This window comes from Natator depressus, chromosome 3 (genome assembly GCF_965152275.1).
Source record: "Natator depressus isolate rNatDep1 chromosome 3, rNatDep2.hap1, whole genome shotgun sequence".
In the NCBI taxonomy this organism is placed as follows: domain Eukaryota; kingdom Metazoa; phylum Chordata; order Testudines; family Cheloniidae; genus Natator; species Natator depressus.
The window spans coordinates 56,921,867-56,946,984 of NC_134236.1; the positions used below are offsets into that span (position 1 = coordinate 56,921,867).

At 41.1% G+C, this 25,118-nt stretch overlaps 1 protein-coding gene across 1 annotated transcript in view; it reads right to left on the minus strand.

The window, feature by feature from the left end:
- Positions 1-25,118, minus strand: part of COL9A1 (collagen type IX alpha 1 chain) — a 104,141-nt gene that overhangs the window by 30,984 nt on the left and 48,039 nt on the right. The window contains exons 20-29 of the mRNA XM_074947920.1: positions 23,535-23,588; positions 22,247-22,300; positions 16,277-16,330; positions 16,062-16,115; positions 15,881-15,934; positions 15,554-15,607; positions 13,183-13,227; positions 12,266-12,319; positions 12,108-12,161; positions 752-805 (exon numbers count right to left, since the gene is read on the minus strand). Coding sequence (XP_074804021.1) covers positions 752-805; positions 12,108-12,161; positions 12,266-12,319; positions 13,183-13,227; positions 15,554-15,607; positions 15,881-15,934; positions 16,062-16,115; positions 16,277-16,330; positions 22,247-22,300; positions 23,535-23,588 — 531 coding nt within the window. The remainder of the gene's footprint in view (positions 1-751; positions 806-12,107; positions 12,162-12,265; positions 12,320-13,182; positions 13,228-15,553; positions 15,608-15,880; positions 15,935-16,061; positions 16,116-16,276; positions 16,331-22,246; positions 22,301-23,534; positions 23,589-25,118) is intronic.

Consider the following 25,118-nt stretch of genomic DNA (forward strand, 5'->3'; position numbering starts at 1 on the left):
GAGAGAACCAATGGATAATTATAACCAAGGGCTAGATTCTGGGCCCCTCATACACATTGAGTAGGATTTTATTCCTAGAGTAGTCCCAGCTCATACAGTAGGGGTGTGAGTGGAGATGGTAGAATCTTGCCCATCTAAACAGTACTTTTGAGGATCTTATTATTGATGAACACAAATAGCAACATTTATTGGACTTTCCCCTCCAGCCCTAGTGCTAAATAGTTTAGTTCTTAACAAAAAATTTCTTTGATTTATCCCCCATGGCTTGTACATTCCTCCTTAACAGCAGGCTCTTTCAGCTCAGACCTCTCCAACTGTGCTTCTAACTAGTACTGTGTAAATATTGTTTGAGTGGCAGTAAAAGAGGGTATTCATGATCTGTCCCATTCATTAGTTCTAGGTAGCTGCTAGCAGAAAGCTGGTCTTTCACTGCTCCTGCTTCTTGAAAATGCATAGTGCGCACACAGTCTTACCGCTTTGGTTTTCACACGAAACAAAAAATCTTTACGCTTTTTCTATCTTGCCATCTCTTACAACCACAATACACTCTCAGCACATTTTCATATGCTTTAAAATTTGAACATTGTGATTTTACTACAGACATAAAGTACTGAAAAGCTTATCAGTCATCCTTTTCATCATACTCTTTTGACTCCCTGTGTAAATGAATAGGTGAGTGAGGATTCCTTCTGATGCCATACATTCCTGGAAAATAAATATAAGCTGATGGGAATTGAAATATGCTGCTTACCAGTTTCCCTGGTGGACCTGGAGGCCCAGCAGGACCTGGCTCACCTCTGCTACCCTTTTAAGAAACATAAGGGCATTGTTACAACCTTGAATATTTATTTTCTAATTAACTGTAAATAAATGACCATTTTCCCCCTCAATCTTGATTCAATTATTGTTTATCATGAGCTCTAATTTAAGGTTCATGTATATTAATGCAAACAAATGCAAGAGTCATAAAACTAAAAAGTTCTTAAAAGTAGTTTAAAAATCACTAAACATCTGTCATGGCATATGCTAATTAACATTAATTAATTAATTAACATTACATTCCTGGACTTTGCTCATAATTTCCCAATACAGACAAATAAACTTTATTTTACAATTACAATTTTTACAAATATTTAATAATATTTAGGGACAGTCTGTCAACCCCTAACTCACACCAGTCAGCCATTACCCACAGAAGTGATCCTCTCCCTGGGACTACTCCAGAGAGTAGCCACTCATCACTAGCCCAACTTCAGAAAAGCACTTGATCACTTCATTAAGTCTATCCCTATCCAAGACAGCACTTAAGCACATGCTTAACTTTAGGCATGTGCTTTTAAGTCTCATCAATGGGACTTACATGTATGCATAAGTGTGGTCATGAGGCCCAGTGTGAGTTTGCATATCATAATCTGGCTTTTAACTATTAGCCTAAAGTCTTATACTCCCTTACAGTGGACACATCCAGAGCCAAATGTGAAAATTTCATGGGAGTGTCCTGGTCAGCAGACTCAATGAGGTAAAAAAGACTATGAATTTTATGGAAAAACAACCCTACGGTTTTTGTCAACCATGGGTTTTGTCAACCCTATGATTTTTGTCAACCATGGGTTTTGTCATGGAAATCAGGACGAGCATACATCTTTAAGTATGCTTTAACCTTGCATCTTTACTTTAGGACATGTGTACATATTAAAATTTAAATTATGTATATATTTTAGACATCATACCCATACATTAATACCAGCACTATCTCTTTAAAATATATGCTACTGGTGAATTTCAAAATTTGAAGAAATTTTCAAAAACGCCTAAAATCCCATTTTCAAAAGAAACTTAGGGACAGATTTTTAAAGATATTTCAATGGGAGTTAGACACCTAGTTGTTTTTGAAAATCCCACTAAGTGCCCAGCTTCATCTTTAGGTACCTAAATACCTTTAAAAATCTGGCCCTTAGGAGTCTGTCTCATTGAAAGTCAATAGGACTTAGGCACCTAAATCAATTAGGCTGAGATTTTTAAAGGTATTCAGGCATTGCAGTGCTCAGTGTTGCAATGCTCAACTGATTTCGGAACCTAAATCTCACTTTCTAGAGGCATTTAGACCCTTGGGAGCCTAAATCCCAGTGATTGTCCTAAGTGCCTAACTCCCGTTAGAAGATGAGACTTAGGCTCCTAAATCAGGTTTCAGAGTGGTAGCCGTGTTAATCTGTATCAGCAAAAAGAACAAGGAGTATTTGTGACACCTTGTTAGTCTCTAAGGTGCCACAAGTACTCCTCGTTCTTTTTGCTCCTAAATCAGTTAGCTGAGTGCCACAACACCTAAGAACCTTTAAAAATCTGGTCTTTGGGGACTTTTGAAATTTGTACCATATACAATTTAGGGAGAATACTTGCCATAAAATCATGATGCAGCATGTAACAAGACTATAATGTTCTTTATTTAGCAGTGAAAGTTATCAGTTATAAAGACCGGTTATTTTAATCTGGTGTGTGTGGCTCTAAAAGATCTGGCTGAGAGTGGATCTAATTACTCCAATGTGGCATACAGTAGATAATTTACTGTTTCAGAATGAAAAGGAAATTGTGACATGAGTGGATAAAAGGAGACATGAAAAATGCATTTTACACCATATGTCATAAATGCATGGATTGGCTTCTCAGACAAGGTTAAAAAGACTGAACTCTCAAATTTTCACAAAATAATGAGGTATCCTGGAGAGATCAGAGAATTTAGAAAGATTTTTTTCCCAGTCATTTCCTCAACAAAGTTCCTATGCTGTTAAAGCCATTAATTTTTTTTAAGTATTGCTGCATGGTTTGTGAAAGCATTATTCATAGTAAAAGTCTGACCCTGACCCTATGACCCAGAAAACTCAGTAATCTTATGTAAATCCTAGATTTAACCACACTGATTCTGTATTACACTTCTACCCAGGATTGTCACATATTGTTCTAGATTTCAGGTTCAAGAAAGAAGATTTAATTTTAACTAAGATCAGTTTTAAAACCATTTATATCTGGATACCCCATAAGGACCATTTCTAAATGACATACAAGTAAAATAAGTCCTTTCAAAAACAATTACATTGACACAGAATAACTACTTGGGACTTGAATCATGCAGGTTCTGGTCATGTGATACTAAATTTGCAACTTTTCCCCAAATGCCAGTATTTTTCAGTGTTTCCAGGTATGGTTAAAAAAATACATTGAAGATATCATCTCCTGCTACCACAGATACTGTTATTGGATAGATTATTTCATACTAATGTCACATCTTTGGGTCCAGATGAGCTGTGCTTTACACTGGACCTGAGTGGAAAGACAGGAAGACAGTGACTCAAAGCCATTTTTCCATCACCACCAACCCCCAGTCCTAGGGCCAGCCAGGATCTACATTAGCCCCAGGCATAATTTAAAACAGCCCAAGACCTGTTCTATATTACACCTGACAGGAACGATCCCCTAGATCTATTTTGTTGGCCAGGTATCACCAGAGCACAAAAAGGTCTGGTCACGCCCCCAGCACATCACTTATGTCAGGGGTGGAAAGGCCAGAAATAGGTGGTATTTTGCTACTTGGGGGTGGCCTGATGTCATAGTCTGTTACAACAGCATCCTGGCTCCTCCAGTGCAAAGCAGCTGGATGGCAGGCTGAGGGTGTGGGCCAAAGACTTCATGACCAGTTCTGATCATCAAGAAAGAACATCTCATACTTATACACATTAGTTTTATCTTATCTCTTATATAAGACAGATAGATTTTATATTACACCTCTTGCAGCTGTGGAGGGATCACTCCCACCCTGTCTGAAATTAGTGGGAGTTTTAATATTGGCTTCACTGGAAGCAGGATTGTGACCTTCATATGCAGAATGTGTTTCTGACACAGATTATAAGAATAAAAACTCCCAGGCAGGCCATCCACCCAGCACCATAATAATACTAATTAATTATAATGATGAAGTGCAGCCCCTCCATAGCTGCTATTCCAGCCTATGTAATGAAACAGAAGCTACTGCCCCTTTGTGCCCTATGCAGGAGTTTTGGACCACTGTACTCATGTGGCCTTTCTCCCGCTTTGCCCACCATATCAGCCTACACATCTGGTAGAGGGGCACTGCAGGAATTATGCTGCATGGAGAAACTTCAACCAGCCCTCTGTGCTGGAGTTTTTTTAAAATTTCAAGTCACCTGTAATGCAGTACAGAACTTATTCTCAGGCTAATTCTTCTGTTTCAGTGGTTTATTGGGCTTCTATAGGTTTTACAGTGATGCTCTTGTTAGTGAAAAATTGTGAGAATTACAGTAGGTACTTTGCTAAACTGCACTTCATGAAATTGCACTGCTAATCTACACAAAAACTGGCAGCCCCTGCTCACCACCTTTCAGCAAAGATTTTATATCCAAAGCTTAATGAAATCTCACATTGCTAAGTATTTGTTTCTTTTACAACATTAATTATGCTGCAGTTTGTAGTATACTAGGCAGCAATGTAAGAAATAATGAAAACTACCATTGAAAAAATAAAAGTGAACAATGTATATTTTGTGATGCATCATCTTTGCTTTTGATTTTACTCATTATTTCACATGATTCAGTCATTTGCAACCAGTCATCACTACGATTTGCAATGGCTTACTGTCACTGCAAAGTAGCATTCATTATGGCTACGTCTATACCTGGAGCTGGGGGTGTAATGCCTATCTCATATAGACAGACTCGCAATTGCTCTCATGGTAGTGCACTAAAAATAGCAGTGTAGCCATGGCAACATGGGCAGTGGTGAGCACAGCACAGGCTAGCTGCCCAACATACGGACCCACGGGGATTAGGTGGGTTTGTACTTGGGGCAACAAGCCCGTGCCACCACTCCCCATGCTACTGCAGCTACACTTCTATTTTTAGTGTGCTAGCTCAATGAGAGCTATTGCAGGTATTTCTAGGTGATCTGGGAATTAGACCCTTGGCTCCAAGCGTAGAAGTACCCTTAATTTTTATCTCTCTCTCTTTTTTTTTTTTCATCCTGCATCTCAGAGGGGTAAATTTTCATGTGGCATCAGGGATTTAGCTATGACTCCTGTCCAATCTTTAAGCACTGCACTAAAAATGTACGCAAAAACATGTGCTATTGCTTGCTGGAATAAGCACTTACAGTACTTAGTGCCTTTTCGCTGACGTTCTAAGAGGAACTTCCACGCATTAATGGCCAAATTGTTGTGGTTGCCCATCTTGGGTGCCCAAAAGCCAGGGAGGGGGAATGGATTATGCAAGGTGCTTCCCCCTCACCTGTGCCCTGCTTTGGGCACAGCCACAGTGTGGCTGGAGAGCACAGTCCATGCTGTTTCCGAGCACCACTGTGGTGACAGCTGCCTGGAAAGGGCTGAGGAGGGGTACACTCTCCAAGGGTGATGCAGCTGCCAAGCTGGTGTGTAAAAGGGCTGGCCACAATCTAGCCCCAGTGTCCTTTCAGATCCTCAGATAAAAGACACCATCCACTGTGGGCTGGATCCTCAGGTGCACCTGAGCAGAGAAAGGCATTGGTGGCTATGCAAGGGGACAAGTTGTCTGTCCCAGTAATGCAAAACAGCTGGTAGGCTAGGCAAAGATCAAGCCCTGTTAGAGTTTACTATTTCAGCACAGAATAAACACACTCTGGGGTAAATTTGAGTGCAGTGCATGCAGTTTTGCCATGAGCCAGACAGGGTTCTTCCTGGGGACATTGTCTGTAGCATGGCTCCTCCACCTCCCCTCCAGCCCACATGCCACTCTAGCGTGCATTAACTGAGACTGCCAGCAAAAAATTAAAAAATTAAAAATCTTTTTAAAAAACGCTAACTTTTTCAACTGGCTTAATGTCTGTTTTATGCTGTCAGACAGGATGTCACACCCCAGTACGTCACATTCTCTGCCAGTGCTACACTAACAATTATTCATGGAACGTATGGAGTCAAGAATGCAGATGACATTCCATTAACCATCCAGCATTATTTAAAGGTACCTGGGCTAAATTTTTAAAGATATGTGTGTATGCATATTAATACAATAGAAAGATTGACTCTGATAATTATTAACAAAAACTTATTGCAAGTGCCAAAGGAGCACATGGCCTAAGACATTATCCTTTCAAAATCAGGTCAGGCACAGGAGGGAGAATCCAGTGGCTTAGAAATGAGGGCCAGGAAACCTGGATGGTTCTTTTGCTTCATATATCCTGTGTGATGTTAATCTATCTGTGCATCTTTAAAATAGGAATAGCAATGCTACCCTACCCCCTAGGGATTGTTTAAAAACAACTTCATTATTTGTGAAGCTCTCAGACTAAACGGATGAGCAGTGCCAAAAAATTTGTGCATGCACAGTACATCCTGGGAAGGTGAAGACATCAGACTACTTATCCTGCCACTGTGTTGATGCCCAACTGAAGAAAATGGAGCCACTTTTTAAACCTGAGGCATGTAAAGGGACCTGGTATCAAAAAGTTGATTTAAGTGACAGGACAATTAGTACAGCAATCCAGGATACATTTCAGGCTGAAAAAAAGGTCTTACAATTGTACCTATGAAAATAATCTTTGCAGTAGAGCATAGATAAAGAAGATAACTTAGCTAAAAACTACTGTATATACTAAAAAAAAAAAATTAAAAACAGCCAATATATAAAAGCTAATATGCATGCACGTCTCAAGGTTATTTACTGAACTTACTATTAAAGCTTAAAACACCACAAGCTATTTAACAAATTCAGAACTATATGAAGTGTTAACCTACTAGAAAGGCTGGGCATAAAGCAAAAGGAACCAGTATCTGGTGTAAATTCACCATGAAAAATTAAATGCTGCTAAATTTTAATAAATGTGTGGGGAGGAAAAATTGCAGATAATTAGTTAAGGGAACACAGTCAACCTCACTGATTAGGTTTGACATTTTGACGTTTAAGAATTATTTCTTTTGGGCCACCTGCCACAATTACCAGTTTAAAAAGGATTTAAACCACAAGTGAGTTCTGTAATTATTTAGAATGACTTGTAACGTGATGCAAACATACTGCTAACTGACAAAACAATTACAATGGAAAAGAAGATATGTTTGATTGGAAATTAGAAAATGCAAGTTGCACGATACTCTTGTTACAAATGTTTTATTAAATGAAGGTTGAATATCTCATAAAAAGCATATAAATTATAACAGGCTTTTTTTCAACTGCCCATATCAATTTTCTAATTAAAATTAGATAGATGATTATATTTTTTCAATTGTTTATTTTCCTATACAGAAAATGTTCAGTAGTCAAGTAGATAAGATTGTATGATCTATTCCAACAAATAAATAATTATTTTGTCTGTTGTTGGAATAGACTATGTAAACTAATTATCTTCATTTTGAATCATTAAAACCTCCTCTGGAAAACTATTATAAATGTTTAAGCTATTGGATATGACAACTCTCGTTTCTGAGCACTGACTGGGTAACAACCAGGGTAACAATATTCTTCTGTGGATTTTAATAATAAAAATTGTCCTATTTATATTGCACCTTACATCCAAAGGTTCCCAAACTGATATGTTAACACTGTGATGATTTAGTTGGGGTGGTCCTGCTTTGAGCAGGGATTGGACCAGATGACCTCCTGAAGTCTCTTCCAACCCTAATCTTCTATGATTCTAATATACAGATGTTACTTCTTCACCACTGAAATGTAATCGCCAATGAGGGAAATGCAGACATTATTTAATAGTGCACAGAAGCAGCAACAGGACTTGAAAACTCACTTGCCAGCAAAAATGGGAATTTTCCATTGGTAAGTGCCTCTTGCAGGCTGCTTAGGTAAAAGAAGTGGCCTGAGAATATTGTTAATAAAATAGAAAAAATCACGTTTAAATTTGTAAACAAGAATCTCACTCCTCCTCTCCATATCAAGTTACACCACAGAGGAGCACTGGAGGAGTGCTAATCTTGTTGACTCCATCATCCCACACTGAAGGGTGTCCTGGCCCTTCAGCAATTACTAGCCTTGTTGTCTCTCCCCAGCACTGAAGCAGAGGACAGAGGTAACACAACCCTTTTGACTCCCCTTCCTTTTAACCCATGAAAAGGTGCAGTGGTTCCCTAGTTCTCTCACTTCCTTGGACTTATTAAGAAAACGATCCTGGTAGCACTGACTTCTTGGTGGCTCCTCCTCTGCTCTGTCAGGAGAAAAAGGGAAGAACTCCAGGCTCCTCCTGACTCCTGCCACAGAACCCTCTACTCGGAAGATGGGGGCAGGGATTGAAAAGAGAGTGGTGCATGGAATACAGGCTTAATATGAGTAGAGGGCCTTTGACAGTAGAAGGAACCTGGAGAGGAGAGAAAGGGAGGGAATGATCAGTAGGAGGATGGAGAGTGTAGACTTGAGGAAAGGAAAAGTTAGAAGAGAGGAAGGAAGAAACAAGTGGTAATAAGTGGTAAAGAGGTGACCAAAGCAGAGATTAGGGGAGGGGACGGAAAGACAAGGAAGAAATAATTCACTGAAGAGCAACCATGGGATCTTTAATGACTGTATGTGGTTGGTCATGAACAGAGCTGGTCAAAATTTTTCAATTTTTCCAAAACTGATCAAATTTAAAAATATGATTTTTTACGACGTTTCCATTTTTGACCAGTTGTAGAAACTGGTCAAAATATTGCAAATGTCTAATTCTGAAATTTTGATTTAAAAATAAAACCTGTAGATATACTGAAAAACATTGTGAATATTCCCTCTTTTTGTCAAGATGTTCTAGTCATGACAGCCAAATGATGGCCTCTCCAGAAGCACACTGTTCCATAACACCACAACAGGGCAGTGGTTCATCAGGACTAGCTCAGAGAGGATGAACCCTTTGTTGATACATCTAAAACACTGTTTCCACACTCAGTGGGTAGTTACTATCGTTGTTTAGTGAAGATTGAACTGGAACATGACGCAACTGTGTGATAAAGTGACAGTTTTATTTTGTCAGTAAAATGTGGGCTATATGTGCTGCCTGGACCACCTCTCTGCCTGCTCTTACTCTTTGGACATGTGGACACAAATCAGGGATTTTGCACAAGGTCATGGAGAGAGAAGTCCCTGACTAAACATACGAGAGTGCACAAATCTCTTGATTTACCCACCTGTGGTAAATGTACACACACAAATAGTTCAAACACTATGGAAATCAGATCTTACTAAGCAAACTAGAGTACTCCTTACAATGCAAGCGTTATTTAGGGGCCAGCTTCTAGGTTCATGTCCAGCTGTTCTGAATGCTGTAACCATATGATGCAATGACTAAGAATATCACTTAACAATGGGATTTCACAAGCCTTTATGCTAAGGCCATTTTTTTTCTTTGCACACCCCTTCCCAGTACAGGATCAGTTCTGTTGGAAAATAGACATCCCTACACCTTCAGTAGGACTAGTCCTACTTCCAACATATGCAGAAACCACACAGCAGCTATTTCTTCGTGCCACACGCTGCAGATGATAGCTGCAACCTGTTATGCACAGTCCAGAGTAAGGGAAAGTGCAGAGAGCACAAGGGAGCTACAGCTATTGGGCACAGTCTGCTCCCATTGCATGCCAATGCAGAGACGAGGAGGAATTGGAGGCAAACTGTCCTTGAGTGGTAGGGGCAAAGCAGTCTTTGATTCCTGAGAGCAGGAGCTATATGCCTGGCATGAATGCTGACTGCACAAGGAGTACAGGGAATGCTGCTTTCTCCTGCCACACAACTGTGCACACAAGTAAGGACCAGGCAGAATCTTGCCCAAAATGAAGTGAGTCTCAACTGCCTGCCCTAGGCTGAACATAGATTCCTGACTCTTCTAACTATCACAGAAGCTTGTTTGTGTAAAAGACTTGGACTTCCCACCCTGGTTTCCCAGACAGCCAGCAGGAAGCTGTGGTAGCCATTCATAGTCTGTTTTCCTCAGTAGAATGATACTGAATATTTTCAGTATTTTCATCAGAAGGGCGGGTGGTTTATAAATTCCAGAAAATAAAATACAATGTCTTAAAAATAGCTTACTTCTACTTAAATCTGTATGATGTGCAGTGGGTATTTCTATTACCCTACTAATGATAACACTTACAAGCTGTCGCTCATTTTTGTGGATTTGAAGTAACTCTTTTCTAGATTTTTTTTTTTTGGACGTATTGCTCGTATGTTTACAGAAACTGTTGCATTACCAAATGATGAAACAAAATGAGGGGAATACGTTCCCCTGATTTCTGCAGTGGCAAACAGAAAAATCACTGTATTTAATCTGCATTACAGATTAATCTGTCTGACAACAGGGTTACTAATAATTAACCCAGCATGTCAACGCCTGTTTCTATGGACCACTGATTTCAAAAACTCATACTTGCGTGTTACGGGATTAAAAGCATAGTTTAGCAGATTATCTTGCATTACCAATGTAGAAAGATACTTTGTTCTTGATCTAACTATAACTTTTATGTGTGTCTCAATATTTAGGAGATCAATGCCAGGAAAATGGTTCAGAAAACCAATTCCATTCCATCCAAACCAACACAGTTGGAGGCTTCCAACAAACCCAAGCTTTGGTGAGTATAGTTATGGCAAGTTTAACATTGAGATATTGTGTCACAACATGCTGAGTATGTATGTTATCTATTTTTATATCCTTCCTGGACAGCCAATGGCCAAAAGTCGTGCGAAGGCGTGTTCCAAAGAAACTAGTGTGTTGTAATAAAGTACATTCAGCAAATGACAATGCAAACCACAGAAACATACAGAAAGGAAAAGTAAACCTGTTCTTTATCTGAGATTTGTTGAATATTTAAAGTCAGGGAACAATTAGTTTATAGGAGCCAGTTTCCTGCCTGGTTCCCCTTACAAGTAAATCACTAATGTTATATCACAGCACAATGCCAGAAGGCTCCAAGTGAGCACCTCTGGAGTGGGATAGCAAGAGAGGAACTTGCAAACAGAGGTCATGGAGCATGAGTTCTTCTGAGCAGCAAATGGTCTCACACTGTGAATTCTAGTGCATTAAAGCTATCCCCAACTCACAGACAGTCTGTTGGGAACCAATTCCAGTAAGTTACAGCAGCCTCATGCTCTTCTAAATTCTCTCAGGACCAAAACTGGGCCCAGAGAGACAGAGAGAGAAAATCAGAAAGCTGTTACCAGCCCCAATAGTCACCACCTCTCATATTTCATCCTCAGCAGAGACTCTGTCCCTCCATCTTCCACATTGCATTTCAGTGAGTGCCACCATCTTTCTCTATGTAATTCCTTGCTTCTCCTATCCCACCCTCTTCAAGGCTTATTCTTACCCTGGACTAGCCATCTTTCTAAACCTTCTGTATGCTTTTCTGAAGTAGGCTAGTGCTGGAAGCAATCTCCAGCAAAAGTACATGCCCCTCTGAACACCAGTATTTTCAACCAGAAGGAGCTGCTGCAGTTCAAAGCACTACCTGTCTAGCCCCCTTCCACCAGTGAGTAATATATCTAGTAAAAGCATTAGACATGGACCCAAGCCACAAAATTCACATGTTTAACACTCCAATGTTCAGAAGTGTGTGTGTAAGGCACTGGCTCAGTGCATGAGATGGTGTCTGTTTCTAATAGCTGGCCCTGTAAAGGATAAGAGCATGCTCTTTACTGATAGCTAATGCAGTTACTTTTTTAGCTTTAGTGATAGGGATTGTGCTGCTGCTGTTGATGGTCTTGGGCTTGGTTCCCGCTCTTGACCATGGGGTCTGTACATGTGCATCTATTGGTCCTTCTGTTTGGATCTGGGGATTCTGCTCAGCCCATTATGAAAACAGGGACTAGCTGCAAAATGAGGATCCATGTTTCAGTTCCAAACTTGCCACCACCACCACCCAAAATAAGCTGTGGAATAATTGTGCCAATTGTTTTGAGTCCAGCTGAAATCTGCGTATGCTGTGAGTGTCAGCACAGTTGCTTTTTTAATGTGGGTTGATGTGCATCCACTTGACTAAGGAGTTAGAGCTCTGAGTGTTTTCCTGAAATAAGTGGCATTTGTGATAAGTAGTATGTATACTACATTGTTGGGTTCAGACATTACAGTTCCAAATATGCACAGTAGGAAACAAGTCAAGTACTTACAGGTAGACCCCTTGGTCCTATTGGTCCCTCTATCCCCTGTGGTCCTTGTTCACCCTGTTTTCATGATGATAAGAACAGAGCATGTTTGAAAACTGACTCTTTGCGCAAAATAGAAATGCTCTTGTGAAAGACTCAAAAAAGAAGAAAAGTGATCTTACAGGTTTACCAGAATTTCCCATCAAACCTGGTATCCCAGGGGCACCTGTATTACCCTGTTAGACAGAAATGAGAAAAAGTTAACCATATCAAGCTACCAGTTACCATACCAGTTCAAGAGAATTAACAAAGAAATTAACAAGCAATGAAATCAAACCACCTGCTGTACCCATTTTTGCTCTTACTCTTTATTCCCCACGTGATTCTCCTTCATCCAATTCCTCTAAGTTCTTCCCTTATTTTTGTACAGCAATCAAACACACTGATGGGACTCCAATTATAGTGGATGCACGGAAGCATGCCATATATTTAAATTAAATCCCAACTTCCAGTCTAATCACTCTTTTGAGTTTCTCATGGTTTTTTCCTCAAATAAATTTCTTTTGGTCTGAAATTTTCAATGCTTTTTGTTCAGGCCATATGTGAACATCCGTGGAGAGTTTGAGTAGAATTGGAACAGCCATGTTTCAGTTATTTGAACTGTTAGAATTGAAAGCTCTTGTCTTTTTATCCATTTAATGCAGCCGCATATGCTGTTCTTATTAACGTATCTAATCCTTTTTTGAAGTGTACTATGCTATATGTGTCAATGATATCCTCTGCAGTGAATTTCACAGAATTACTAAATGCTGCATTTAAAAAAAAACATTTTATTTTAAAGTGTTTTGAATCAATAAAACCTCTCATCTTTTACGCAAGATCAATACTACTGTCACAGTGAAAGAACTGCAAAAACTGCAGACCAACCACTGATTAAGTTTTTGTTCACTTGTCTGGCATGTATCATTTTTTATGTCAACAGTTATTTTTCATTTAGCCACAATGACAAGTGAACAAAATTTCACTGGCTATTTTAGAATTTGATAAACACAAAATCCAGTTTTAGAGGAAAGGAAGTAGATTATTTAAAATATTTTACCTTTGGGCCAGAAACACCATTTGCACCTGGGGAGCCAGGTAAACCCTAAAAGAAACAACATTTTAAATGTCATTTGTGTGTTAGTACAGAGTCTAGAAATGTACAAAAAGCACCTGCTGAAACTGTTGTTAAAAATGTAACTTTACATTATTGCAATCATAATTTATACTTTTCTAGTCTTTTCACCTGCAGATCTTGATGCACTTTCCAAACAGCAATTTATAAAGCCTGAACCCCCTCTGAAGTAGGTAAGTAGTATTATCCCCATTTTATAGTTAGGCAAAAGGCAGCACAGAGAGGTGAAAGATTGTGCTTTGTTCAGGGTCACAACATGAGTCACTGCCACTGCCAGATTCAGAAATGGGACAATACCCTGAACTCCCCACTCCAATCTTATGCTCAGACTACAAGACCCCCTCTCTTGTTTACACTCCACATTCCCTCTCTTGTATACAACCATTCACAGCAAGTGATCTTTACAGTTAGGGAAAAAATAGCAAAAGAACAGAACCAACTTCAGAATGCAACTATACATCAGATGGTATTTTAACTTAGTTCCTTCAATATCTTCTCTGAGTATCTGCTCCTGTAGCAGAATGTTTTGAAAAAGTTTCTGTTGGGCTTTTAACACTTGACACTGGTTTGATACAAATAAGCAATTATTGTGAGAGGAGTAACTGTAACCAGTGCAGGAAGTATTCTTTGGAAGTATTCTTTGGCATTGGAGGTTGAATTTTTCTCTAGCTGAAAATGTAAAGGAAAGAAGGTTTTTAATTTGGTAACATTATGCACTATCTATATTCCCAAGATATCCAACATTTTAAATCCACAAACTACAAGATTAAACATAAAAATGTATTTACTGGTATGGTATAATGTCTCCTTGACTGTGACCAATCCATGTGAATTAAGAATTGCACTGTGTATTTTAATAGCAGAGTAGTGCTATGCCTTTTATGTATGTATTTTATGGTAGATTAAATTTGTTTGTAGTTATTTGTACTGTTTCAATTAAAAGAAAGCCTCATAACACCCAAGTGTGGAGAGCCCCATAATGGGATAGTTGCAGATTCTCCTATCACAGGCAAATCCCTCACGGACATAAAGTGAGTGTATCTGGCCACTAGCTCCCCCACATCCCTTCCATATGGGACATTTTGGGGCAAGAGGAAGTATGAGGCACTCCAGCAATTCTATATTGGCAGAACAGCCACAGGGGATTGTTCCATCTGGGGTAAATTCAAACAGCCTTAGGCTGCTCTAACTTGCATTGTGGATCACTTTGGCCCCCAGCCAGTCCCAAGATTAGGAAAGGCAGAAAGCCATCTTTCACTACCTCACTTCCTTAGCTGCCCCAAACTCAAGATCAGTATAGCTGAGGATTGAGCCCTCAGTGTTGATAAAGACAAAATCAAATCCTAATACACAAATATCGGAATCTATATTCAGTCCTGTAACTCAAACAGACACACACACAAAAAAACGCAACAGCAATTCCTCCTGCACATCCAGGATGACCACAGTCCTCACCTCCTACACCATTAAGTCTAAAACCCACACCAGATAAATAAATACGAACAAGAAATTCGGGGTGCTTATGTTAAAATTTACAAGGCACTCAGGATGGGATTCAAAAAGTTATTTAGGCACTTAACTCTTTTCATTTCAATGTGTGATGAGCAAGTATATAAACCTAGATAGACAGGTGGATAGAATTATAAAGAGATGATTAGTAAAAAGAATTGAATAAGGAATAAATATTGGTAGACAGAATGAAAATAGCATTCTACTGATTTGTAAACTAATTCCTTTATACTTAAAACTAAGCCACACTCTTACACCACTGCTATCAGACAAGGTCTAGTAAACTCCACTGCCTGGATAAACTTTTGCAAAATTAAAAACTTATTGGCCCATGTGCTCAGATATTCCCACAGTGCACAGAGTCAGAGGTGATGTGTAAAGCTTCTACTTACACTGTTCTGATCCTGGTACCAATGCCTTCTACTATGTGCTCTGTTAGAGTAGCCTGCGGGCTGTTATTTATGTCTGCCTGTAACAGCCACAAGGCATTGAACCCTTAGCCCAGAAAGAACTCCCAGTGAAGTAGCATGTTGGCCCACCCTTTTTTAGTAATCTACTTCCCTATTATGCTGACAGCCAGTAGATTGTTTTGCGTTCAACCCTCTATTTTGGCTATACTCTTCAGGATCACCCTTGCACTGGAGTTATTCTTCCTGGGCCATTCACTCAGTTTTCCACCCAAGGTATGATGAGGCACAAAAGCTGGCACAAGTGCATCTGAGAAACTGGTCTCTTCTTTGTGTTTGAACTGAATGGGACTTTCACATTTAAAGTATCAGATACCTACTGGCAGTCCTTGAAGTCCTGCATCACCTGGACCACCAGGTTTTCCTGGTTCACCCTGAAGAAAAAAATCGATTTGCATGAATTATATAAAATCTTCAGTTAAATAAGTTAAAAAACTTTATTTCTAGACAGTAGAAACAGTGTCATTTTAGACATTTAGGCTGGGGAAGTTTACTACAAATTACCACAGTAATGTTCACAAACCAAAAGCAGTAGCACAAATGAAAAACATACAAAATATACTGGTGATTGGAGCTACTACAGTTAGAACAATATGTATCAAATGACATGTAAACTGAAATAGCCAGATAGGATACAGTTAGCCTACCTTTGCTCCAGGCATTCCAGGGATCCCTTCCCGGCCATCAACCCCTGGTAAGCCCTTGAAACACAGATAGCATATTGTTATAAAGAACATTTTTTGCTTGTCTTAATGCTGTTCCCCAGCATTTGCAATATAAAGGATCATGATAGGGAGCAAATTTTTTAAATAAATGAGATATACATACAGCTTCTCCTTTAGGCCCAGGGAGACCAGTTATTCCTCTAATACCTTGAGGACCCTAAAAAAAAACCCCAAAAAAACCCATTGAAGTGACAGATGCAAGAAGCATCAATACATGCTTATTCATGGATATATTAGGTAAGTTACCTTCAGCACATGTAACATGTAATATATAATATTATTGCTAAATGTTTACTTGTAAATATGATTTGAACTCACCCTGTCACCCTTTGGACCTGTCTCTCCCCGTAGACCTCTCTGTCCCTGGTCTCCCTGCAGGAAATATTTTCATTTAGCAACAAAGTCAGAATACAATTGGTCGTATTGATTAAATGAAATCAAGTAAAACATGAAAGGTAAAATTCACTCTTGTGCAGAGAGCGTGTGCTTGGCCCTGTGCAACATTTGAGCCCCAAATCAAGGGTTTAGGTGGGCCTTAAATGGTATATCGTGACCTTTGTGGGCTCCCTCTAATTGATGAATTTCAGTTTAATGGCTCAGTCTTGCATTACTTGGGAACACCTAAAACTTCCAGTGAAGCCAATTAGCGTTTGGTTACATAAAGATGCAAGATCTAGCTTTTAATGAGCACCACTGCCTTTTAAGTGTCCTTTCGTTTTCACCTTTACCCATACTCCACTTAGGCTGCACTCTCACTCTATAAACAACTAAAAAGTAATTCAATGGAACCTTCTTAAAAGGAAATCACTTTACTATGGGAAGGGAAGATATCTATGTCATTGCATGGTGGTGTCCATGCTGAATAGTCCATTTAGGCAATTATAGATAGGTATATAGTTTTCTCAAACCTTCTTAAGATATAAAAGATGGTACTTCCCTTCCCCTTATTGGATCAAAACATTGTTTCAGGTGTTTAGGTATTTATGCTCAGAAGGTGAGTAAATCTATATTTTTTCTGTGGAGGACACACTAATTCTAAATGAAATATGTCTAATTTACATTGAAACTACTGTGCAATTTACATTGACATTGATTGGCCTGTGTAGTTTATAGTTAACAGGCCCTGATGTTGGCCAGAAGTTAGGGCACTCACCCAGGCTGTGTCCCCCCTCTGCCTGATTTCCACTCGATATAAACTATTTAAATATTCACTGGGCCACAGGAAGGGTAAGAATAATGCCATAGCGCAGTGCTTAGTGCACTCATGTGGGAAACCCAAGTTCCAGTCCCTGCTCCAATGTGTGTGTAAGTATTCTACACAAAGTGGACCAGGGTCTCCCACATCCTGGGTGAGTGCTCTAACCACTGGGATAAATTTCAGAGTAACAGCCGTGTTAGTCTGTATTCGTAAAAAGAAAAAAGAAAAGGAGTACTTGTGGCACCTTAGAGACTAACCAGTTTATCTGAGCATGAGCTTTCGTGAGCTACAGCTCACTTCATCGGATGAAGTGAGCTGTAGCTCACGAAAGCTCATGCTCAGATAAACTGGTTAGTCTCTAAGGTGCCACAAGTACTCCTTTTCTTTTTTCTTTTCACTGGGATAAAGGGTATTCTGGGGTGGGTAAAATGGGACACAAGCTCCTCTTCAGTTTTTGTGAGGATGAACTTTGGGGAACTGGTGTTAGATATCTCCCCTCTCCTCAGCATTTCCTATTGGCTAGTTTAGGCAGCTCCCCTCTCAGCTGGCTGGCTTTTGTGAATCTCTTTAAGCACCTAACTCTCCCCATGCCTTGTATAAGGAGCCTGGGCACCTAACTTAGGGCTGAAGGTTCCATTAGGAGGCAAGATGCCTAACAGTTAGGGACCGCACCATTGAGCCCAGGTCCCCTTTATGGAACCGTTCCAATGTGGGATAATGATGTGCAAAAAGAAAAGAACCCAACTTGACCTTCAGACCCCAAAGCGAGTTTAGAGACTTGGCCCTGAGAAATAAACATCTTTTTACTAAGTGCCTGTTCTCCTGTTATCAAGTTACACCGTTAACTTCAATAGCAACTATCAGACTCAAAATGTCTGAAAAAACCTATACAATACACAATACCAACTGTATAAAGGTGCTTAATTGGAACAATTTCTCTGCTATAAGGCTATCTTTTATTTCTAAATACATTGAACCCTTTTGTTATGACATCTAAAACACCCAAACTGCTTTCCCCACCAAAACAAATATTGTTAGAAAAGGGGTAAAGTGCCCTTATTTAAATGGACAACATTTAGCTTCTATTGGACTCAAAAATGATTTGTTTATCCTCATGCATGAAAGGGAAGAGTCACTGACTTTTATCATTCAACTGAATAATGCAAAGAGAAGTTTTTGTGTTTTGTTTGTAAAACAAGTGACTTTTGTGTCTCCAAAACATAAAAGTGCTTGCTGCTGTGTTATGATAGTGGGCAGGAATAGATGCAAAGTTATGTATGTATGTTATGCCCAATTTTTAAAAAAACATTTTTTCTTTATTTTTTACATATGCCATTTTAAGAACACGAATTGTTATACCAGGCTAACCTGGCCCATCTTGTCTGGTATCAGTTACAGGAAATCATCTATTCCTGAGGCTTCAGAGACAGAAATGCTCAAACACACACAGGCTAATTGTGCAATGTTACATCATGGGCTGGAGAGAGAATTATTTACATATATGGTCATTTGTACAGTTTATGATTATGCACTTAAGCATGAAGAAATCCTGTCTAGTAGAGATTAAATGAGATCAACTATAAGGTTGAATGTTATGTGAAGGGTGGTTGGGGAGACAACTAGAGAAGTAGAATGATCCTAGATGGTATGGGGCAAATACTTCCAGATTCCCTCAGAATCTGCTTATATCTGAATTATGTTAAAAAACCTTTGTAACTCGGGCACTGATTCCTAGCAGTGGCAACTGTCACCTACAATAACTGGTGGTATTTGATCTACTTTTTCCTTCCCTTCATCCCCCGTCTTCCCTTCAGTTTAGTTAGATTTGAGAAGTGAAAAACTGGGAAGCCAGTGGGGATGTGGGAGGCTGGTGGGGAAGTGGGAAGAAAAGGAGGCCCATTGTGCCGTCTCCCTGCATTTTCTCTGAGGATACACGTACTGATCATTCGTTAAAAGTTTGGTGATTGTTGCATTTCAATATTGAATGTAACACACAAATGGGCAAGCTTTTACTGAAAGGGCAGAGACCTGGCGAAAGCTTGGAAGCCTCTTGGAAGCAGAGAATTGTGACTTTGGCATCAGTAAGGAGAACACATAAGAGATTGTCTAGATGTTGGGATTTTGAACAAGGAACTTTTGGGAAAGTTAAAGTGAACGTCTGAGCTAACTTTGGAACATGTGGCACCAGCAGCAGGGCAGTCGGGGCTGCTGAAAATGAAGTAAGCACAAAACAGAAACATCATGCTGCCATGAATCGAGGTGTGACTAGAACAGCTCTGTAGCGGGGTAGTCACCCTGCTCTTGCCCTGAAGGGGTTAAAACAGCCCTGGGAGAGGGCTTCCCTGGGGAGCCAATGGTAAAAGCAGCCCTGGAGAGCACTGTGGCTGGAAATAAGGGGAGTGAGTAGCTGACCACAGGTGGTGGCCATCTCATTTAGGGCCCAGCTGGCCCTTATAAGAGGGCTGGGGGCCAGGAACTGAAGGAATCTCACTCTAGCCCTGGAGTGGGAAGGGCTAGCTACCAGGAAGCAAGATACCTGAGGTGGAGCAGTGCTGGGGAAGGGCAGAGGGATCTGGGGAGCTCCAGCCTGGTAAAACCCCAGGCTGCAGACCTTGGTGAAGGCCTACAAAAGGTACTGGGGCTGCAGAGGGGCAGCCTGGGGATAGGCAAAGACACCAGGTCCTAACTTGGCCCTTGCCAGTGATGAGTGGCCATTACACTGCAGTCTGCCCTAGTGAGCGGGGGCTAGATGATGGGCAGTAGCCACTGAGGCAAGGTGGGTTTAGAGGGTTGGGGGTTCCCCTGAGAGGGGAGACTTGGAGTATGGGGGTACTGCTGGGGCAGAACCCCAGGTTAAAGGGCACTGGGGTCTGGGAGGGACACGGGGCCAGCGGCAGGCGAGACACCAGCCTGCACAGGGTGCTCTGGGCTGGAAAGAGCTAATTCCCAAGATGACCAGCAGGAGGCACCGCACTGGTGAGTCTCGCTTCGCTACAAGCTCCAATGCAACCAGAAGTCTCGCTGCGGTAGCCAGCTATAAGTGTACAGCAGCCTCTAAAGCAGTGGTGTCCAACCTTGGGTCTGGGGTGGAGACGCTTTTGTCTCCCAAGAGTCTAAGTTGTAGCCTTTGAGCGTAACTGTCTCAAGAAGAAAATGCCCTGCAATTGTTAAACTGAAGTGTTTGAATTAACCCTATTACTACAGGGATCCAGATGGGGACACCTCTTCCTCCATGGCAACAGGAGCAGCTCTGAGGTGAGATGGGAATACTCTGAGCAACTGTTGTCCCTTCCTTGCTGTAATTGCTATCCAGCTCACCCGCTAGGCATCTGCTCATTGCAGAAGAGGCTGGAGGGAGCAGCACCGGTTGCTTCATTCCCTGCTTTTCTGTCAGGATGTGGAAGCCCAGGGGAAGCAGAACAGAAGTTTGATTGGCTCTGTCTGCACCTGAGGCTGTGCCTACCAAAGAGTGACTCCCCTCCCACAACACCCACCTCAAGGGGAAATGAGAGAGAAGTTGACAAACACTAATAATGGCTCGCTTATTCTCTGCCTAGCTCAGTCTGAAGGAGCCTGAAGTCTCTCCGCAGCTTGCTCTGACTTATACCAGTTAGAGCCATCCCCTAGGGGCCATATGCCAGCTGGGGCTAGCCAGCTACTCCTCCTTCCCACCCCCAGAGGCAGGGGCTGCATGGAGCGAGATGTAGCAGGTGGGTACATTGGCTTTATGCCCACAAGGAATTTATAGGTGCTCTCCACTCCGTTTGCCACTCAAACAGTGAAAAGTGCACGCAACAGGACAAAAGGCTTGCTCTAAAGTACTGACTGTGGCCCCTTGACCTTGGTGAAATAGTATGAAGATGAACAGATTAAACAGCACTGCTGTAGAGAATGTAGGAGGAGGAAAGACTTCAGCCTTCTCAACTTGGCAATACACTAGCCACACTACAGATAGAACAGTGTCCATTGTGGCTGTTGGGGAATTAGCTAGGAGTTAGCTCCAGGAGCCCTTAATGACCAGCTGTTCCTGCTTTCTAGCTAAGGTAAGTGGCTATTTAATACTTGTTATGAAAATATGTAACTTTTAAAATCATAACTAAACTCAATGACCCAAATTCTTTCTTTTGTCCTGATATCAGTGGAATTATACTGACTTTACAATGATCTAATGAGACTATAATTTTGCCCTTTGGTCTTGATTTTTCCATAGACCAACTGCACTCTTGTATCAGATATGTCAGGGGTAGCTCACCTTCATAGTTGTAAGGAAAAGACACCTTAAATCACTTATTACCGCCTCTCTGTCCTCTTTTATTTGTTTCCACACATACTAAGGCAGGGGTGGGCAAACATTTTGGTCCGAGGGCCACATCTGGATGGGGAAATTGCATGCAGGGCCACGAATGTAGGGCTGGGGCAAGGGGTTGGGGTTCAGGAGAGAGTGCGGGGTGTGGGAGGGGGTGTGGTGTGCAGGAAAGGGCTCAGGGCAAGGGGTTGGGGTGCAGGAGGGGGTGTGGAAGGGGGCTCAAGGCAGAGGGTTAGCGGATTCAGGGTGCTGGAAGGGTGGGGGCTCTGGCCCAGTGCTACTTACCTCCTTGCCTGCCCTAGCCCCGCGTCACTCCTGGAAGTGGCCAGCATGTCCGGCAGTGGCTCCTGGGGGTAGGGTGGGGCAGGCGGCTCCACCACACGCTGCCCTCGCCTGTGGGTACCACCCCCAAAGCTCCCATTGGTTGCGGTTTCCCTGTTCCCCGCCAATGGGAGCTGCTGGGGGAGGTGCCTGCAAGTGAGGGCAGCACATGGAGCCCTCTGCAGCCATCCCTGCTTCCCCCCGGTGCCGCAGGGACCTGGTGCTGGCTGCTTCCAGGAGCAGTGCAGGGTCAGGGAGCCTGCCTTAGCCCCACAGTGCCATGGAGCTGGCAATCTCGAGGGCCGGATTTAAAGCCCTGACGGGCTGCATCAGGCCGTAGTTTCCCCTCTCCTGTACTAAGGGAAAACCCTTTGCCAAAGCAGACAGCCCCCTACTTTATTTTTATAAACATTAATAGTTAATATCACTTTGAAGGATCTGGCTGACACAAAACTCTACTTACAGATCCACCAGGGAGCCCTCGTGGACCAGGGTCACCATCAAGGCCACGAGCACCCTACAAAATAAAGAGAACACAAGATAGTAAGGCTGACTCCCTGAGATGTACCAAGCACCTACATATCCCAATTACTTCTATAGGAATTGCAAGTGCCCTGCACCTCTCTGAATTTGGCTCTGGATTGTTATTATTATAAATACAAACTGTTTTGACAAAGTGGCTTAATCTTTTTAAACTCTAGTTTACCTTTTGGGGAGTTACATAATTAAATGCCATCAAATATTATATATGAAATTGTCATTCCTCTATCAAAATGTACTGGACAGTGATGAATTAAGTCACTTTAAACTATTGCAGAACACTTCATTGTTGTCATTAACTAATTCCCTGCATCACAGAAAAACATACTGCATGTATATAGCATAATGGACTGACATCAAAATGTGAATTGCAATTGATTTTTAGATAGTTTTATGAGACTATCTTCAAAAATTCTTTATAGAGAGAATCAATTATAAGCCAAAGTGAAAAGAAATGTCTTAGAAAAGATTTAGAAAGAATAAGGAATGTGTGTCTCAGAGAGAGGCAGTAAGTATTTCACATAGCTGGGGCAGGAATGTAAGTGGCCAAATAACTGTGGAAGGGGACAGTGTGGATATATGGTAGGAATTGTAGAACAAGAAAGCTTTGCTTTCCATATCTTTCACTGGATACTCAGACTGGATTTGCACCATTCTGGTCAGTGACTGGCTATTGAAACTGAACTAATGAAAGTGATCCATTTACCAAGGCAAGCAGGTGAAAATAGGAGATAGAAGTAGAAAGGTTGAGGTGGACACAATCAGGAGAAAGGAATATTCAATAAACTTTAGTTTTATTTCAAAAGGTTATGGCCTGTGTAAATTAATGTCACAATTAAGCTTGATGCCTTGCCAACAGCACCAAGAGGATATGCCAAACTACTGTAAGTCTTGGGGAGAAGGAGAGAATAGTAAGAAACTGCAGAAAGTCCACTTCAACAAAATTTGCTGATGTACAGAAGGCATTTACTCAGAAAAGAAAGGTTTGGCTGTCCTCCTGACCAGATTTATGATGTTACAATTGCTGGAGCACACTTGGTGGGAGTGAGAAAGTGTAGACATAGCAAAGGAGGGTATCAAAAGCTGAAGTAAGGCTAAACCCAGAAAGCACCCATTGCATAGTGACCCATAGTTTAAAAATTACATGTAGTAGGGCCAACCTCTGACTGCCAGCTACATTATATTCTATAGAGATAATTGCTAGTACTTACTTTGTTCCCTTTGGCTCCCATTATACCAGTTATGCCTCTCAACCCTTGAATCCCCTGAAAATGAAAAGTATTGTGACAATTTAGACCATACTGCTATTTTGTTATCAGAAATGTGGTAGTTTTCAGATAGTAGACTTCTTAAGGTACTACATATTTTCTTTGTCATTATTTTATTCCTTCCCTTTTATATAAAAAAAGAGCCAAATGCTTCTGCATTAAAATGTTTAATTCATGTGGTAATTTGAAAACTGTACAATTAATAAAATATCAAATTAGGACACAGGTAGCTCAGTCTAAAGGAATTGTCAGATTGACCAAAACTGCACTGAGGCCTCAAACACAACTATATTTTAGGGACAGAAAAATACTCATTGTTCTGAGAAGCATAAAGTTGAAGTAAACCCCTGGAAAAAATCTGACTGAGAGGAATCGGGTTTAAGGCTTTTATTTCTAAGAAACCTTACAGACTATTTTAATCCAAACTGTCTACCCTATTAACGCCCCCGCCCCTCCCGGGCCTGGCATATCCCTTTTTAAGCTGACATCACTTTCCCTGCCTCTTGAATCCTGGCTTGTAGTGGACAACACTTTAAAATATTGTGATTTTGAAGATCTGTTAGTAAGGCCACTTACTGGTGGTGCTGTGGAGTTTAATGAGTAATGTAATGTGTTATTTCCTGATGAATGCACTACATGAGAACCTGTATGACTGTGGGCCACTAACTACAAGTGTGTTAAATCACTAGGCCTGGCTGAGGATGAACACTACAGGCCTGCTTTAGAAAATGAGGAACAGAAAATGGATCTTTTAGTACAGTGAGCTCAGGCAACTACTTTATTAGGGAGGTTTTATCAGTCTTAAGGATAAGAAGGGCTTATATTCTTCGTTCTATGCAGTCTCTTGTATGTCTGTAAGCTCTAATCAGACTTTTATATTTGTCTGGACCTCCGTGATCTAGGACTTGAAAGTCATGAGCATGAAGGATAGTTAAGTCCTACTGAATGATTTCATTTCCCCCAAAATTGCACTAGTCAAATCTCCAGTCAAACCCAGACACAGTAAGCATTAGAGAACTCTTTTCAATCCCAGAAAAATATAAATCCTCACCATCCACACTTCTTTCTCCTAACTCACTCACCAGGAAACCAGAGACTATACAAACTCTGAAAAAGGGAGTAAGCATGCCATGATTAAGGCCTCGCTCTGTTGTTGGGAGTGACCCTCTTGCTCCTTCCTGTTCCCTATTGCCTGTCCTAGCTATGGGAACTGGAGGGAGGGCTGATCATGAAGGAACCAGCTAAGGAAGAACAAACAGGAACAGGGCAATTAGGACTCTTGGGGGAGGCACAATGAAATTATAGGAGTACGCCACAATCTGCCCAGGAGTGGTGGCCACTAAATCCTCAGTTCTGCAAAGTCTAAGGTTACATCTACCCTGCAAAAAAAAAAAAAAAAAAAAAAAAAAAAAAACAACCCATGGCAGCAAATCTCAGAGCCCAGTTCCACAGACTTGGGCCCACATTGCTAAGAATAGCCTTGTTAGATGTTCCCCCTCAGGCTGGAGCTCAGGGTCTGAAACCTGG